The sequence below is a fragment of the Hippocampus zosterae genome, chromosome 21, assembly GCF_025434085.1.
Source record: "Hippocampus zosterae strain Florida chromosome 21, ASM2543408v3, whole genome shotgun sequence".
Lineage (NCBI taxonomy): Eukaryota > Metazoa > Chordata > Actinopteri > Syngnathiformes > Syngnathidae > Hippocampus > Hippocampus zosterae.
In genome coordinates this window covers 1877333-1895938 of record NC_067471.1, presented here as the reverse complement: position 1 = coordinate 1895938, position 18606 = coordinate 1877333, and the positions used below count along the sequence as shown (strand labels likewise).

Sequence of the window (18606 nt, the reverse complement as noted above, 5' to 3'; positions counted from 1 at the left end):
TCAATTACGACATCACAATCAATCCCTGTAACGTAAAGGGCGTTGTGCTTTACGTCCTGAACGTCTCAAAGCTACTGTCTCTGGCACAAGTGGTTCAGGCGGGTCTGGTGCAAAAGCTGGTGATGTAGGAATTGTGGACTCCAGTTCGTCAAAGTCTTTCTCCTGCTCAGCTGACTGAGTCACACTTTCAGGTCCAGGATCTAAAATGTCAGGTGGGTATTGAAGACGCAGCTGGTCTCCATGGCGCCTGTATACCTGATCAGTTTCACCTTGCACATGGTATGACACTGGTCCGGTCCGTTGTGTCACTACTCCAGGGATCCATTTGGGATGTTCTCCTGCTGTGTTGCGGAGATAAACGGGGTCATCCACATCAAACTGTCTTTCGGCAGCCTGACGATCATGTTCCTCCTTCTGTTAAACCGAGCATTAAACCGAGCATTAAACCGAGCATCTCAGAGATTAAGGAAATCCAGCCGTGTTCGTACATGTCTCTTTAAGAACTAGTCTGCTGGTGACTCTCCAGTTATACTATTTGGTGTTGTGCGATAACGCAGTAAAAAGTGTGAAATCTTATCCTCAACACTCAGGATCTCTTTTGCAAGCTTCTTCATGCCCGCCTTGAATGTTGCAATGCATCTCTCAGCGAGTCCGTTTGTAGCAGGATGCTTCGGTGCTCCAGTAGTGTGCAAGATTCCGTTCCTTTTCATGAAGAGTTGGAACTCATCCGACATGAAGGTTGTGGCGTTGTCAGTGACGATTTGTTCGGGTACTCCTTGTGCTGCAAACAGCCTTTTAAGCCTTGTGATGGTGGCTGCTGAGGTTATCTGTGACATCTTGAAGACCTCTAGCCACTTGGAGTACGCATCAACCACTATCATAAACATGTAACTCATGAATGGACCTGCAAAATCAATGTGAATCCTCCATACCCCTCCAGGAAACTCCCATGGGTGCAGTGGAACATGGCGTGGCATGCGTTGTTCTAGCTGGCACGTCTCACACTGCTTGCAGACCTTCTCGACGTCCATTTCAATATTTGGCCACCAAACATATTGTCGTGCAATTGTCTTCATTTTTACGACAATATGTCTGGATCCGTCGTGGATCTCTATTAACATTGCTCTTCTCATTTTCTTTGGCACCACTACTCTTGTTCCCCACGGAACACATCCCTGTTCTACAGAAAGTTCATCTTTCTGTGAAATACCCTGAAATTTTCGGGAATTTCAGTTGGCCACCCTAACTGGATGTATCTGTGTAGTAGTGAGAGCTCAGTGTCTTTGCGTGTAGCCTTTGATATTTGTTTTGCACTTAAGGGCGCCTCCTCCAGGTGCTCACAAATCAGTGCGTTGAGAGAAGCAGTTATTGTCTTTGTTCCATCGTCTATTGCAGGGGTGCCCAAACTTTTTGGACCGAAGATCTACTTTTCGATCAACTAACCTCCCGGGATCTACCCTTACCGGCACGCACGCGGACACACACGCACACATGCACGCCATGATGAGAAACAGCCTGAAACTGAGGCATGCGATGCACTTTTGCAGCCTGTTAACTATCGTAGCTCACACGTACAGTTTTAAAGTGCTTCCCTAGGCCCTCCTAGATTCCTATTCTTTGCCCATGCCCTCGGTGAATTGTACACGAAGCAAACTCTGAATGAGAATAATGACGATAAAAGATAGAGCGCAGCAGCTCTGATTACAAGCTGCAATTGCAGACTGCTGAGCGCAAACAACTTCCGGTGATGTAATCACGCGCCACCGTAAATTCAAGATTCACCTGGTTTATTTTATTTTTTATTTTTTTGTGAAAATGAGACTGATAGGATGATTAGGGTGCAATGTACATTAACACAAAAACATATATATTACTAACATGTACAAAGAGACACAAATGTTTTTTTTTTTTCCTCCTCGACACTCCTCGGCTCTACTTGGGACCCGTCTTAGATCTACCGGTAGATCAGGATCTACCTAATGGGCACCCCTGTTTTACTGGATTCCAATGCTCCACAGTTGGTTCACTGAAATGCTGAGATAGTTTGCTGACAACAGTTGATTTCAGGTCTTGTACATGTAGATAAGTACTGTATATTGAACTTCCCACTGTTTCCCTGTACTGTCTCGGCTGTTTTAGCTTTTACTTGTATTCTAGTTTTTGTTCACAAGGGGTCCGTCTTGGTTGACAGTTTTGCATTTCAAACCTTTCTAGAATCTTTTTCACATATCTTTCCTGTGACATTTTAATTCTTTCATCTATTTGTTCAAAATCGATTCCTAGGAAATGTCCTTCATTTAGAATCTCTGAGTGAGTATTTGTTTTACATCATCCATTACTTGTTCCCATTTTGCTGTCAGCATACAGGGAATAAACTGCTGTCACCACAACCTTGGTCAGCTCCTGTGATTTTGTTTCTGTGAAGATATTGTCACGTTTGCGTGCGAGCCGAAGCAGGTTTTGGATCCCAATAATCGCAGACGTCAACAAGATATCCGTGAAAAACAAAATAGTTTAATATTTACAATAAGAATGGCTAACAAAAAAAACGCTTGCATCCAAAAGGCAAGGGAACAGAAATAGAACGAGTATGCGAAAGCAAAACAACAACGTATCGGAAAACACGCGAGAAAAATCCAATGTTTAAAATAAAGGTCTGCCGAGCAGAGAAAATAGTACAGAGAAACTCGAACGAGAAACACGACGAGAACGATGGCAAATAACAGGTCAACGAGCGTGGCAGTGGCAACTGGCAAAACAGGGAGCCAGAGAAAGGAGAACGAGAACAGAGTGTAAAGTGCTTGCCAATTAAAAGCAGAGAATGGTTTTCGAGAACATAAAACAATAGAGGTTAGGACAATAAACAAAATCAGGTGCTAGTAATGGGTCCAGCGACACCGATGCATCGATGCATGCGCCGGGCTCACAGAGCAAACCACGTGTCGGTGCATGTGCCGCTTCATTACGTCACATGATTAATACATGAACTGCACCGGCGCAGTTTAGACTGCATCGGCTGCGTTGACACAGTCCCGGCTGCTAATTGACACATCGGCTGCGTTGACACAGTCCAAGCTGCTAATTGACACATCGGCTGCGTTGACACAGTCCAGGCTGCTAATTGACACGTGAACTGCATCGGTGCAGTTTAGACTGTTGGCACAGTCCAAGCTGCGGCACTTAGTCCAGGGGGCGTCGACTCAGTGCAGACGGCGTTGACGCAGCAAAAGCCTGCACAGTGTATCCTAAGGAAGTGCGTCTGGCGACACGATGCCGATTGCCGAAACAAGCTAGACCCCACCCTCGCTCGAATAAAAATATATGTTTGGGCAACACGGAAAACACACTGATTATCAGAAAAAATGTGTCCGTCTGACTTCTAGCGTCATGCCGGCTGTCATATAATAGGCTATTATTATATGAGAAGTGTTTTATGAACGTTTGTACTGTACATCATACTCCAGTTGATTGAGAGGTCTCGCCTCTAAGGGGGAGTTCCAGAAAGTGACTGCAAGTGAACACACCGCATGTTTGATGACTCTGCCACGTTGCTATTAAAAGTCACATAAAACGTAAACCTTGTCTGCTGACCATCATTACATCGGCTAGGCTAGTTTAGCTGTTGTCGTAGTTCAAAGCTTAATATGTGGCGTGGGTTGGGTCGGCGCCGCAAGTACGTGCTCGCGCGCACAGCTGAGAGCAGCAGACTATCAACTGCTGAGTGCTGAGACGCGCTTCACTCGAGTGACGTTGCTCCAGTACGTGCATATTATGGAGCAGCTTCCGGACAAATACAAATTGTCCGCTGCGTAGAGCCATTTTGATCTCCTTTTGGAGAAAAAGGTATTCATTAAAATCTCCTTGTCTCACCAAGTGCCTCTCGTATTTTTGACATGTCTTATTCCATTGTGTGTGTGTCTTCTCCACAACAGGGGGAATAGCATGCATTAAATGCAACAGACTGAAATGTAAAACACTGGAGCATCTTATTTTTCTAAATCAAAAATGGGGAAGACAAAGCCCACAAGCATCCTCATTCACATGATTTTCACATTATTGAAACACATTGAATGATACAATCTGAATGCATGGATGTGAATGATATTGTCAAGGGTCAATGTCATCTTTATTGTCAAATATGCTTTATGTATGACATGCAGCATAGATGAAATTTCTTCCTCTCAATCCTCAGTGCATACATGCATGTAAACATGCTGTGCATTAAACACACGCAGCTAAAAAAGGATAGCAGCTACACTATAAAAAAAGGCATGTAATCTGAACAGTATAGACAATATAAACGGCATAAACAACATCATAAGCAATGGCGCTTGTGGCTACACTGAGCTTTTAACTCATTCAGTACCAGTCATTGGGTAGAGTGAGGTGGTGCATTGTATACACGTCATCATCAAATCAGTTTGTTCAGTCTGTCAAGTGGGTTGACTGCAGGGATTTTGAAGGTCCAGCAGGTGGCAGTGGTCAGCAACACAGTATCGGTACAGTATCTACACAGTGTGTCGTTGTGTCGACACGCCTCATGAGGCCTCATGGACCCATCACTACCAGGTGCAATACCAAGACAAAGCAAATACTAGTGATGGGTCCAGCGACACCGATACATTGACACATGCGCCGGGCTCACAGAGCAAACCACGTGTCGATGCATGTGCTGGCTCATTACGTCACGTGATTGTCACGTGAACTGCGTTGACACAGTCCAGGCTTCTAATTGACACACCGGCTGCGTTGACACAGTCCAGGCTGCTAATTGACACATCGACTGTGTTGACACAGTCCAGGCTGCTAATTGACACGTGAACTGCACCTGCATCGGCTGCTTGGCACAGTACAGGCTGCGCCACTTAGTCCAGGGGGCGTCGACTCAGTGCAGAGGGCGTTGACGCAGCAAAAGCCCGCCACACAGTGTTTATAAGGAACACCTGCCGAAACAAGCCAGACCTCACTCACGCTCGCTTGTCGAAGCTCGTGTCAGTGCAGACTTCGTGTTTGTGCCTTGCCTTCCTTGCCGATTATGGAGCAGAGACGCAAATCATCCGCCGTGTGGGACCATTTTGATGTCCTGGAGAATAAGGTATTATTTATTTATTTATTCAAATCGCCTTCTGTCGCCGAGAGCCTCTCGGCGAGAGGCACTCGCCGAGTGCCTCTCAGATTATTGACGTGTTGTACCATTCTAATCCGAATACATTTCAAGGTAACTCTTAGTTACTTCTTATTCACATTTCATTACAGGTGAAATGTCGAATTTGCCAAGTCAATTCGCCAACAGAAGCACCTCCACCATGCTGAGGCATTATCGGGCCAAGCATGAGAATGAAGTTCGCGATACACCCGGTATTACGCCAGGTATACAAACGTTCACTCATCTTTTCACGGTTGCTATGTTGATGATTAATTGACAATCAGTAATTATTGGTTGACTCTCCACTCCATGTTTGACAATCAAGGTTCCAGGAAGCAGCTGTACTGGAAGGACCAACACACTTCTTTCCCAAACCTCTCCCACCTCGCAAAGGAGTTCCTTTGTACGCCAGCCACATCCATCCCTTGTGAGCGTGTGTTCTTCACAGCAGGAGAAATTGCTTGTAAAAGACGCAACAGGCTGAAGTTTAAAACATTGGAGCATCTTATTTTTCTCAATAAAAATGTGAAATCAAAGCCCACAAGCATCCTCATTCAAATGATCTTCACATTATTTGAACACATTGAATGTTGCAAAATGAATGAATGCATGGATGTGAATGATATTGTATACACTTCATCAAATCGATGAATGACCTTATGAAAATGTCTTGGAACAGTTGTAGATGCAAAACTGTGCTGGCAGCTACATAATAGATAATAAAAGAAAAATATCCCAAACCATAGGGATCCTCCCAAAACTAAGGATGTGCTGAATAAGAAATCCTTGTACACACTTTTATTACTTCCATATTTGACCTATTGTGTGGAAATATGGGGAAATGCCAGTAAAACACTGTTTTAAAACTACAATACAAAGCAATCAGAACAATCACTGGCTCCAAATAGACGGAACCCACAAATCCACTGTTTATCAAATTAAACAATGAAATCTCATGACCTGGTTGACTTCAAAATCGCCCAATCAATGTACAAAGCACACAATAACCTCCTTTGCCAAAACATCCAGAAGCTTTTTAAAATTCGAGAAAGTTGTCATAATTTAAGGGGTACTAACCTATACAGAAAAATCCAAAACACGAACAAACCTCACGCAAAGGAGTGTATCTGTAATAGGTGTAAATCTGTGGAATGATTCTGAAACGGACCAGTAAAATGAGTAACTCTCTTGCTGAGATTAAAAATGAATTTGAGAGTAGTACAAGACAACTACACAAATCAGAATTAAGCTTATAAATTCGATGAAATATAGAAATATAGAAATATAGCAATACATCAGGAATACATTGATGAGATTATTTAATATATTAATGAAATGTAGCATCCATTATGAATATGAGAAAATCGACATATACTTGTGCTCCAATGAGTATGTACTGTATATACAAACCTAAAGTTGTAAAAATGTATAAGTACAGCATACATAAGGGTAAAAGCATTTGTTGATATGTAGACTTTCTTTTCTATTTTGAAAAATGATCAATTCATATATAAGAAGGGGTAGGACTCTAGGGTTTTTTTTACTTCTTTCTACTCCTTTGAACACATATTTGTGATGATGACTATTTTCTTTTCCTTTTTTTATATCTTACCTTCACTTTTTGCCAATTTATTACCGAATTGTATATTATATTATATGTTCAATATACAAAAAAATTATCAGTCAGTTCAGTCTGTTGAGTGGGTTGGATGCAGGGATCTTGAAGGTCCAGCAGGTGGCAGTGGTCAGTGACACAGTATCAGCACAGTATCAACACAGTGTGTCAGTGTGTCGACACGCCTCATGAGGCCTCATGGACCCATCACTAGCAAATACTCACAAACCCAAACGACGAGTAGGGCGACTACAAGCATGAACGAGAAATAAAGCACATGGACAAAGCGGTGAACAAGAGCAATAGTCCAACGAAGGAGACAGATGGTCGGTGTCTTAAGTAGGCAGCACAGATTGCCTGATTCAGCACAGGTGCACCGCTCTAGAAATGAGGACATTTCTCTGGTGGGAGGGGGAAGAATGTAAGCTTTTGTTAATTATCATCATTTTATATTTAAGCATTATATTATTTTATGTTGGTTACCTTAATTATACTCTGTTTAATATGTCCTGAAATATTCTTATGGTGCTTACATGTGATTGGGGAAGAAAAGCAGGAAGGTGGGTCGTTACCGAAAGGGGGAGTGTTCGTTCGAGAGTTAGGAGGCAACAGTTGGGGGGGGGGGGGGGGGGGAAAGAAAGAAAGAAAGAGTGTGTTCAAACGAAGTCGTCCTCTCCTTTTTGCCCATTCTAAACGTAGAGCAATCCATCTAAAACCTACGAACCCCTCAACTTACAAAAGTATGCACGGAAGCTAGTCCCCCAACATCACCCCCTCCTTCATACATTCCCTTGTTTCACAGTCTTCATTGTTTATGTCTTGTGACCACTGTCATATGCCTGTGCGGGAGTTTTCTTGCCTAATTCAAATCATCCTCAAAATGAGGGTAGTTCGAGCGTGTTTTTTCTCCCCCTCTCCCTCCCTTGTGGTTTCTTTCTGACTTCTAGGTTGAGTGAACGCTGGCGCGTTTTGGCTGCCACTGCTCAACCCGTATAGTTTTGTGTTTTTTGTTATTGTAAAGTGTCCTTGTGTTTCCTGAAAGGCGCTTATTCATAAAATGTATGATTATTTACACGAACCGTGGCCATGAGCATGGCGTCTGCTGACTGAAAGCGGAAGTTTTGTTCATATGTACATCCGGCATGCCTCTCCACAACAAAAGCGAAGAGCAAGAGCGCTACACATAACATGAAACTCCGACACCCACAACGCTGTTAGCTCACTGGGCAAAACAACAAAATTGCATAACTACACATTCACATTTCAACTAGTGATGGGATTCCGGCTCCTTTTAGAGAGCCGACTTTTTGGTTCGGCTCCCTAAAAAGAGCCGGCTCATTCGGCTCCCAAATGGCTCCTCAGTTTTTTTTTTGTTGCTTAAATAAATTTAATACCAAAAATAACGTAATATTATGTGTAAAATGAATGACTAATGCAAAAAATAGACATTATATCAAATATTTATTATTTATATGGCTTTATTTATATTCTTCTGAACATACTCAACATGGACTGCTACAAAAATAAAAACAAAGTACAAAGACCCATCTCAAAACAAGGTCGTCAAAAAGTTCCAATCTCTTAATGTGTATATTTATAAGCTTTTAACTATTTACAGTAAAACAACATAAGTAAGCGTTGAATACCACACAACAAATTATAAATTAAAATTTGTAAAAGAAAAAAACGGCATCCAGGTAAAGGTTTTAGCTTGTCTTTAGCGAAGATTGGCATGAAGAAAAACCAAGTGCCTCAGCTTTGAGGGGTTCATCCTGTTTCTCCTGTCTGTTAATATTTGCCCTATTTTGGAGAAGATTCTCTCTGAGGGGACAGATGTTGCTACAACACACAGCCAACACAAAATGGCTGTATATCCCTTGCAATCATTTTATAAGATATCCTTTATTTGTCCCACACTGGGGAAATTTACAGTTCCTCGTCAATTGTGTTCTGTTTTGCTGGTTTTATAGCTTTTTGCATAAAGTGGCTCATAGAGCTCTGGGTTGTACATCTAGGCAGTTGTGACATTGCAGCTGCAGCAACAGTTGCAAACACACTAGCACCTTCATTAATAGCTGGTTCCCTTGCTTGTCTTTTCTCTTCAAATTGTACTGATGGGTGGACTTTTCTACGGAGCCCCGAAGGGGACATGGAGGGGAAAAAAAAACTTTGCGAGATCTCGCAAAGTAATGCGAGATCTTGCAAAGTAATGCGAGATCTCGCAATGAAAGATTGCGAGATCTCGCAAAGTAATGCGAGATCTCGCAAAGAAGGATTGCGAGATCTCGCATTACTTTGCGAGATCTCGCAAAGAAGGATTGCGAGATCTCGCAATACTTTATTTATTTATTTTTAATGGTCGTTGACTTGCTTCCGGGTCATCGTACGTGCTTCCGGGTCATCGTACGTGCTTTCGGGTCATCGTACGTGTAAACGCAGACAACAGTTATGGAGTGTGTTCTTTTCCTGCGCGTTGATCTACTTCCGGGTCAGCTTGGCGAATGTTGACTGTCGTGCGCGGCTAATTTGAGCGACTACACAAGACATCGGAGGGGGAGAGAATAATGGAGGAGGACTTGGAAAACTTCTTGCGATCAAGAAATGTCGCTCAGGTGGACATTACGCGCATGAAAAGCGACAAGGTGGGCATACACCCATACACTAACATAATAAGCGTAGCAATAGCAAAATGGACACTGGCTCCGACACGCTCACTTTCTCTACTGTTAATTTTCTGTTTTGTAAATACACTACTGTAGTGCAAACCGTTTGATTCTTTTGAGAAGTAAGAAAAGCATTACATAAATTCTATTATTATTAATCCTAGTAGTAGTCATCGTAGTAGTAATTTGTCATGCAGGCCTCCAAATACAGTGAGAAACTAACTTGGCGGGGAAAGTGAAGCTAGCATTTCAGGGAAAGTGAAGCTAGCATTTCTATATACTCTACCTGTACTGTTAATGTTCTTAGTTCTTACAATAATGACTTTATGTAACACAATTCTAAAAAGACATCACAGTTAGTAAATGTGCTGCTGCTTCCTGATGTATTATTATTATTATATTATGTAATATTGAATACAAATAATGATGACTGCTCTGTACCATCACTCATGTTACATTTGTTAAAAGTTATTATTAATCAAGTCAAAATTTCAAGTATTCATTCTCACAATTTATCTTTGCAGGTTGACATGGAGGTAATTTCTCTGATGACTGAAGAGCAAATGGGCAAATATATCACTTCCTATGGTGATCGAATAGCTGTCCTTTGCTTTTGTCAACAAAAAATGTCCAGGGGTGATAATGAAATGCTCCTCCAAAGATTGAGAGACAAAATAAGATCGATTAAAAAAGGTGTACTGGGTGGATCTCGAAATGTGCTCCAAAACCTTGATGAGAGAATGGCAAGATTTAAAAATTTTATTGGCTCTTGGCACTTTTGAGATGTAAAACATCTGGCATAGTTAACCACGTGAAGGGCAGTCTGCAATTGTTTTCCATTTGTGTATTGTGCATTATTAAAATGCAATCGATTCTGTGTTAGTTCTCCATTCCTTCCATTTTCTGCACCACTTATTCTCATGATGGTTTCAGGCAAGATGGGAGTTTTCAGTTTTACCCAAAGGTCTGAAGTTGTACATTCCATTTAAAATGTTGAGATTAATGTTTGTAAGATTTTGTCAATGTGAATAAAATTTGTTCCAAATCATTCTTAACAGTTTTTTTTAAACACAAGAAACCACCTGCTGACGAAAGTGAGGAGTGACAATTACGCAGTCATCATTTACATGCAGGTGAAAATTCAATTGGGATGATGTACAATTGTGTAGGAATACTCCCCAGCATCCACGTTGGTTAAGTATTTGTGAATAAAGTCAGGAACCAAGAAAGAATGTTTATTTACACCAATAATGCTTTGACAGACAAACATTTTATATTGTAGATCAAATATGTTGTCCTTATACTGTACAGGTATAAAAAACAGCAGATAAACAATGCTTTTAATTATGATGGGTATATATTATTTGTCATCAAAAGTGTTTCAATTATCCTTTGAAGGTGAAGTGATAAAAGAAATGACAATGGTCAAATTCAGGCTTCAATAAATGTTACTTCTCACACCAGTTGAGGAGCCGTAATATAGTTTGGTCCAAACACCAAGCAATACATAGATTGCTGTAATTTATAAAGTGTATGCAGAAAATTGGTGAAGATTGCACGGCTGTCTGTCCTATGTGTTGTGTTATTTTGACTTCAAAATGGCGCAGTGAGAGTGGCTGCCTTTCCAGCAGCCGTGAGAGTGGCCGCCTTTCCAGCAGCTCCTATATTTTGTATATTTTATATTCTTCCTTTCATAAATTTGCTGCTGTGAATTAGGAATTTCTCCATTGCGAGTCTAATAAAGGTTTTCTTATCTTAAAGAGTAGCGGTGAGGGCCTCTCTGAGGTGTAAATACAAGTTCACAGCCTGAAATGGATCTTTTGGTGGCATTAGATCGGACTGGGCCATTAAAAAAGCACACAATGCAAATACATCTGGATCACAAGGCATGGTCAAACGAAACACACACTGGCTTTTGCACAGTTGAACTTGTTCATTGTCAACCGGGGAGAGGAAGTCCGTTGTACCATAAAGTTCAGGTAACGTATACATCACGTTGGGCCGACCACTGGGGACATTCATGTTCTTTGAGGGCCTGATGAGATGGCTGTTCCAAACTAAGGCCGTGTCATCCAACTCATCCTGTTGAAAATAATATACAGCCAGATTAAATAAGAGTTGCACAGTCATATCGGCTTTTATGAGCAAGAACTTTTAGCGTGAAGCTGCTTTTTTGTCTCACTCCTCCCCTCTCATGTGTACCACATCTCCCCAACTTTTCCTTCACCACACACCATTATCCTCTTGGGTGTTCCTGTCCACTTTCCCATCAACTCACTCTCACATACAAAAATACACATTTAATTAACGAGTCTATCAGAATGTATGAACTCACCTGAATAAGTCCCATGCAACAAAATTGTAGGATGTTTTTGTCCAGAAATCCACCATCAAAGAAGCCATTGTCTCTGAGGTCTGTGAAGAGGGATAACCAGAACTCCATGCACTGGCTGCGAAGAAACCGCCACCAATATTCAATTCTTTGATTGGCGGTGCTGGCTCCATCCAAGTAACTGTCAAGAGTGCTGCCTGGCGGTATTGGCACGAGGAAACGCTGAAAGCCTTTGACGTGACCATTTTCAGTCCCAAGATCAGCTCGAACGATTCGAGGACAACCCCCCAAACGGTGCACAACGTCGATGTAGTAACCCCCAATCAACTTCGGGTCACTACTAGTTATGTAGGCATTGAGCCACATTATTTTCCTTGAAAAACCATCAATAGCCCCATTGATACAAATTCCAAATGGTTTCAGTTTGTCATAGGAGTCCATGTGCCATATAAAATTGGGCCCTTTGGAGAAGTAGTTTCGCCGTCTCAAACGTCTTGCTTGCCTTAACGACACTCCTCTCGGATCCAACTCTTTCAGGACCAGACGAACGTCCTCTTTCCTGACAAGAAGTCCATATTCTCTGCACTTACTGTACATCCACCTGTAACCGTGTAGTTGTCCGGAATGCTGCAATTGGTTGCGAATGAAGTCAACCAGGACTGCCAAGTCATTGAACGTTTTCCGACGAAATAGTCCTCTTTGGTTCAGCACTCGCTTCAAATGTCTTTCACTTATTTGGAAACCGTACTTAACATCAAGAACAGATTTAATGTCTTTGTATTTCAAGCCGATTTCAAAGTAAAATTCTATTAAACTCACGAACGGTTGAACACGCTCCATAACTGTTGTCTGCGTTTACACGTACGATGACCCGGAAGCACGTACGATGACCCGGAAGCAAGTCAACGACCATTAAAAATAAATAAATAAAGTATTGCGAGATCTCGCAATCCTTCTTTGCGAGATCTCGCAAAGTAATGCGAGATCTCGCAATCCTTCTTTGCGAGATCTCGCATTACTTTGCGAGATCTCGCAATCTTTCATTGCAAAGTAATGAGAGATCTCGCATTACTTTGCGAGATCTCGCATTACTTTGCGAGATCTCGCAAAGTTTTTTTTTTCCTTCCATGTCCCCTTAGGGGCTCCGTACTTTTCTGATGTGCCTGTGCAGGTTATTTATGGAGCCTGATCTATGGGATATTTTAACCTTGCACAGTCTACACGCTGCCTTTGAACTATGAATTAAATTGAAATGAGTCCATATTTCACAGCGTTTCCTATCCATTTTCTCACCTTTTCGCTTTCCACCATGTTGGTTTTTTTTCCACTAACTAGCTCTCTCGTCTAGTCTGTCTTGTTCGTGTGCTGCTGTGTGTGTCTCTTCTCTAACCCCTCCCCTTCTCTAAACTGCAGCGTGTGTGTGTGTGTGTGTGTGTGTGTGTGTGTGTGTGTGTGTGTGTGTGTGTGTGTGTGTGTGTGTGTGTGTATGCGTGTAACCCTCCCCTTCCGGCTCCCATCGTTCACTTCAAATAGCCAGCTCTAAAGAGCAAATGACACATCACTAATTTCTACTTTGATCACTTAATGTAGAATCCAGGTTACAACAAATTAACATTGCACAGGGGGGGTGGGGCATCAGAAACATACAATCACATCAGAACAAAGTCTTTGAAACGCGAAGGAAGTTGAACTTGCCGGTGGCCTGGGCGTGAAGAGGAACCGGTGTTTGAACCCAGTGCAGCAGGCAGAACGGTAGGCCTCTGGTCCACAGATGAGGGAACATGTAAGTCTGTATCAGTCGGCTGAGGCCTTTCCAATGGGCCAGACAAGGTGATAAAGGGCCAGGCAGGCATCTCCTAAGGGTCACTGAAGATCTGGAGGGCTGGAAAGGTAGAGCACCTGATAACGCTGATAGGGCCAGGGGTAGGTGAGGTGTGTGACCCACAGGTGCTGATGAAGTATCCAAAGGCACGGTCTTTACATCAGGGTGATAAGGACACAATCGGTTGTAGTGGACTGTTTGGACCTTATCAGGTGGATCCAACAGATACTTGATCTTGTAGGTCACACCAGATTCCTCTTCAGTCGATCCAAGACACTTCAGAACCACAAAAGGTCTCTTCCAGTGTGGAGACAGCTTTTGATGTGAAGTTGTAGGGTCACTCAACCATACATAATCCCCTGAGGTGTAAGGAGTGTGATGGACATGTTGGTCATAGTGATGTTTCTGTCGCACGTGAGCTTGATCCCTGTTCACAGTAGCAGACCTGAAGGCAGATTGCAGCTTTTGGGTTAGTTGTACTGCATAGCCAGCTGAAGTGCCGGGCGTGGAGATTGGAAACGGCACATCAGGGGGGAACAGGGCATTAACAGGCATCCGTGCCTCTCGACCATGGGTCAGGAAAAAGGGGGTGTATCCCGTAGAGGAGTTAGGGCTGGTGTTATAGGCCAAGGCCACCTGATTGAGGCAGTCGTCCCACTCACCAGACTGCTGGAGAAGAGTCTTAGCTAATTGGTCGTTGAGTGTCCGGTTAAATCGTTCCACCATACCGTCACATTGTGGATGATATGGGCTGGTCCTTGTCTTCTTCACTCCTAGTAGACCACAAAGATGTTTGACTTGGTCCGACTCGAACTGCCGTCCTTGGTCCGTGTGAAGACTCTCCGGGATTCCATGCTCTCTGATGAAGTTCTCAAAAATGCATTTGGCCACAGTTGTTGACCTTTGATCTGGAATGCCGTAGAGGTTGACATATTTAGAAAAGTAATCTTGAACCACCAGCACATAGTCAGCCATGGCTGGTGACTGGTAATTCCAAGATGTCAGCTGCCACTTTCTGGAATGGTGAGGTTGCAGTCACTGTCTTCATGGGTGCTCTCTGATGTGGGACAGGATTGCGTCGAGCATCACATGGCACACACTTCTTGCACCACTGACAAATATCCCGGGACATGAACGGCCAGTCGCACAATACCTGAGCATGTTGCAGAACCTTCTCCGCTGACAAATGGCCTGCCACCGGATTACCATGGAGCAGCTTGAAGACGTCTTCCTGCAACTCTTGAGGTATGATAACTTGATAGACTGCTGACTTGGATGTTCGGTTATGAACTTTCCTACAGAGCAGCTCATTGTGAAAGGTGAGCCTTCTGTATTCACGCCAGAGTGACTTCTCTGCAGCGGGTCTGTGTTTCATCCTCGAGAGTGGGGGTTTGTATCCTTTGGTCTTCCATCTGATGACCTCCGCCAGGATCGGGTCCTGCTGTTGCATCTCCTGCAGCTCCAATCCACTGGTGGAAAGCTGGAAAGTCGATGAGGGGCATCCTTCGGACTGGTTTGGAACCGGCTGATGGGGTATTGGTTCTGGTTCCGGCTGAAGATTGACGGTGCACACATAGCTGGGTTTTGTAATGACATGAAAAGGCAGTGGGATGACAGAAGGGTTTTCAGTGGTGGAAGGTGGACTTGTTACCTCTGGGCGCCTCGACAATGAGTCTGCATTATGATGCCGATATCCTTCTCTGTGGATCACAGTCCACTCAAATGGATCTTATTCCAGGGCCCAACGTGCACGCCGACCAGTCCTGTCGCTGTCGATGGGGATTCTTCTCAGGCCCAAGAGGGGTTTGTGATCTGTAATGATGACAAAAGGTTGCTTGTAGAGATAATGCCGAAAATGTCTGACAGATCAGACGATCGCCCACAGCTCTCTGTCATATGTCGACCATTTCCTCTCTGCTTTGGTGAGGACATGGCTGGCATAGGCAACGACCACTTCCCTCTCATCACGCTTCTGAGCTAACACTGCCCCAATGGCAGAGCAGGAGGTATCTGTGCATAGTTGAAACGGCTGGGTGAAGTTTGGGAAGGCCATTACAGGAGGACGTGATGGAGCTTGTTTCAAATAAGCGAATGCTTCTTCACAAGCTGGTGTCCACAGGAGTGGTGTATTCTTCTCTGTCAGTCCATACAAGGGTACTGCATGATGTGCAAAATTCTTAATGAACTTTCTGTAATAGGAACAAAGTCCGAGAAAGGCTCTCACTTCAGTTGGAGTGTGAAGGTGTGTGAAATCTTTCACACTTTGTACATTTTGGGGGTCCGGCTTCACACCGTCCTTTGAGACGATGTGCCCAAGAAAGAGTACATTGTCCTTGGCAAGGTAGCATTTGGCAGGATTTAACTTCAAACCGCTACACTGGAATCTGCAGAAGACCTCTTCCAAGATGTTCTTCAAAGGACCGGCTAAAGATCGGGACATCATCCAAATAGACGAGGCATGTCTGCCATGGGAGGCCATGGAGAACCATCTCCATCAGCCTGGGGCGTTGGTCAGTCCCATTGGCATCACTTTAAAGCAATAGACTCCACTCCCTGTCGTGAATGCGGTCTTCTCGCGATCTTCCTCTTTCATTTCCACCTGCCAATATCCGTGCTGGAGGTCCATGGTGGAAAACCAAGCGGAACCTGAGAGCGCATCCAAGGCATCGTCCACTCTTGGCAGAGGATGTGAGTCTTTGATGGTTACAGCGTTTTCTATAATCTAAACCAGGGGTGCCCATTAGGTCGATCCTGATCTACCGGTAGATCTGAGACAGGTCCCAAGTAGATCCGAGGAGTGTTCAGGAGAAAAAACAACAACAACCATTTGTGTATCTTTGTACATGTTAGTAGTATATTTTTTGTGTTAATGTACACTGCACCCCAATCATCTTATCAGTCTCATTTTCACCAAAGGTTTCAGGCTGTTTCTCATCAAGGTGTGCGTGTACGTGTGTGTGCCAGTGTGCGTGCGCGTGTGTGTGTGTGCACGCGTGCCAGTAAGAGTCGATCCCGGGAGGTTAGTTGATCGAAAAGTAGATCTTCGATCCAAAAAGTTTGGGCACCCCTGATCTAAACAGAAACGCCAAGATCCATTCTTCTTGCGTACCAGAACGACAGGCGCGGCCCAAGGACTGTAGCTCTCTTCGATAACGTCTGCTTTCAGAAGCTTGTCGACTGGGCGCTGGATTTCCTGTCGCTGGTCTGGTGTCACGGTACGCTCTCTGCTTGATTGGTGATGCATCACCTGTGCGAATGCAATGCTTGATGATACCTGTTCTACCTTGGTCGTCTTGGTGTTTGCTGAACACGACGGAGTACTTGGACAGTAAGGCTTTCAGTGACTGAGCTTGTGTTGGAGTCAGACAGGTTTCATCTATCTCAACAGGAGGCGCAGTCATATCAGAAACATGCGAAGCAGCACAGCTCTCAGACAGTTTGCTCTAAGTCATCTCTCTTGCCCAGACATGTGCATCTCTGAGTCGTTCCTGGTGTACGGTAAGCCAGTTGACTGTATCATCTTTGACTTGTTGCTCTTGGCCCAGTAAGGCATCCACAGGAAGGTGAGGATGGACGCCAAACAACAAGTAATGGGGTGAATGTCCCGTTGTTGAGTGTGGAGTCACATTATATGCATAGACCAATTCGGACAGGTGTTCCGGCCAACAGCGTTTCTTTTCAGGGGGAAGCGTACGCAGAAGATCATGTAGGGTTCGGTTGAACCTTTCACACTGTGGGTTGCCTTCGGGGTGATAGGGTGTGGTTCGGGTCTTCTTAACTCCTTAGAGCTTGCACAACTCAGCCACGACAGCACTTTCAAAATTCCGGCCTTGGTCTGAGTGCAGGCGTTCTGGCACCCCATACTTGAGAAACCACTTTCTCAGGATGACTTTTGCAGTAGTATCTGCCTTTTGATCTCGAACAGCAATTGCCTGACTGAACTTCGTGAATACATCCGTTATCACGAGAACACTTTCACACCCATCTGTTGCACATTCCAGTGTCGTGAAATCCACAACAATGGCCTCAAGTGGCCGAGTCGCCAAAAATGGAGTTTGAGGGGCCCGAATCTTTGGTTGTGGCATTTTGGTCAAAACACATCTCTGGCACTTCTTTATCCACTGCTCAACTTCTTCATGCATGCCTCCCCAGAAACACCTTTGCCGCAGCAGACCTAATGTTCGCTCTATACCCTGATGTCCCATCTGGTCATGGACGCTTCTGAGAACTTTATCTTTGAGACAGGCAGGTAGAACAACTGGTAGCATTCTCCCAGGTGAACATCGTTAATCACTCGGTGCAAGAGTCCATCTCTCTCTGAGGGGGCCACTGTTTTAGCAGAGCGTGCACTGGTTTTGAAAGGCCCCTTCTTTCTTAATAAGATGGTTGTCTCTAATGGCTCCAAAAATCTCGCACCACTTTGAGAGTCGGGTCGGCAGCCTGAAATCCTTGAAGTACTTATCCCGGCAGTGTGGGGGTTATTATCTTGAACCGTTTCATCATTTACTGTCTCATTGGCCTCTGACGCTTGCAGCTATCTGATCATATGGGTCTCAACTCCTGCCAAAACCAACTCTGGTTCTAAAACCGTCCCTGTCCTCAGTGAGCTACAAATTGCTACACTACCATCAAGCTCTGCATCTTCACTGGTCGGTTCTGGCTCATCATTCCGGTCGACGAGAAAGGGCATCAGCTACAGTATTACATCTGCCATGACGATACTTTAGATCAAAATCAAATATTGCTAACTTGGCCACCCAGTGCTGTTGAGTTGCTCCTAAGTCAGCATTATCTGTGAGGACTGTAAACTTGGACCCGAGCAGATAACTCCTACACACCGCCTACCACATTAGGCGACTGTTGGAGGGCTGAATTGAGAAGCTGTGAGAGAGCATGTGAAAATTTGCGCAATTCTTCTCCATCAAGTTGTCTGCGAGCATGAAAAGCGTGTAGGAATTGCAGTACAGTACGTTTTTCTCGAAATGCTTCACGCAAACAAGAAATCACATCACTGGGCGTCTTGGGTTG

At 44.0% G+C, this 18606-nt stretch overlaps 1 protein-coding gene and 2 long non-coding RNA genes across 3 annotated transcripts; 2 read left to right on the top strand and 1 right to left on the bottom strand.

Moving 5' to 3' along the window:
- The first annotated feature begins 4722 nt into the window (after nt 1-4722).
- On the top strand, nt 4723-5768 carry LOC127593767 (uncharacterized). Its single transcript, XR_007960494.1, has 3 exons — nt 4723-5095; nt 5257-5370; nt 5472-5768. It is a non-coding gene; the product is annotated as an uncharacterized LOC127593767 (long non-coding RNA).
- A 3470-nt stretch (nt 5769-9238) lies between these two features.
- On the top strand, nt 9239-11332 carry LOC127593759 (uncharacterized). The gene is made up of 3 exons (XR_007960485.1): nt 9239-9403; nt 9949-10887; nt 11188-11332. It is a non-coding gene; the product is annotated as an uncharacterized LOC127593759 (long non-coding RNA).
- On the bottom strand, nt 10645-12694 carry LOC127593747 (uncharacterized). The gene is made up of 3 exons (XM_052055401.1): nt 11760-12694; nt 11188-11506; nt 10645-10887 (listed from the first exon to the last, which is right to left on the bottom strand). Exons 1-3 carry the CDS (start codon nt 12594-12596, stop codon nt 10880-10882), a joined length of 1164 nt encoding a protein of 387 aa, XP_051911361.1. The 5' UTR covers nt 12597-12694; the 3' UTR covers nt 10645-10879.
- Between the last annotated feature and the right edge of the window lie 5912 nt (nt 12695-18606).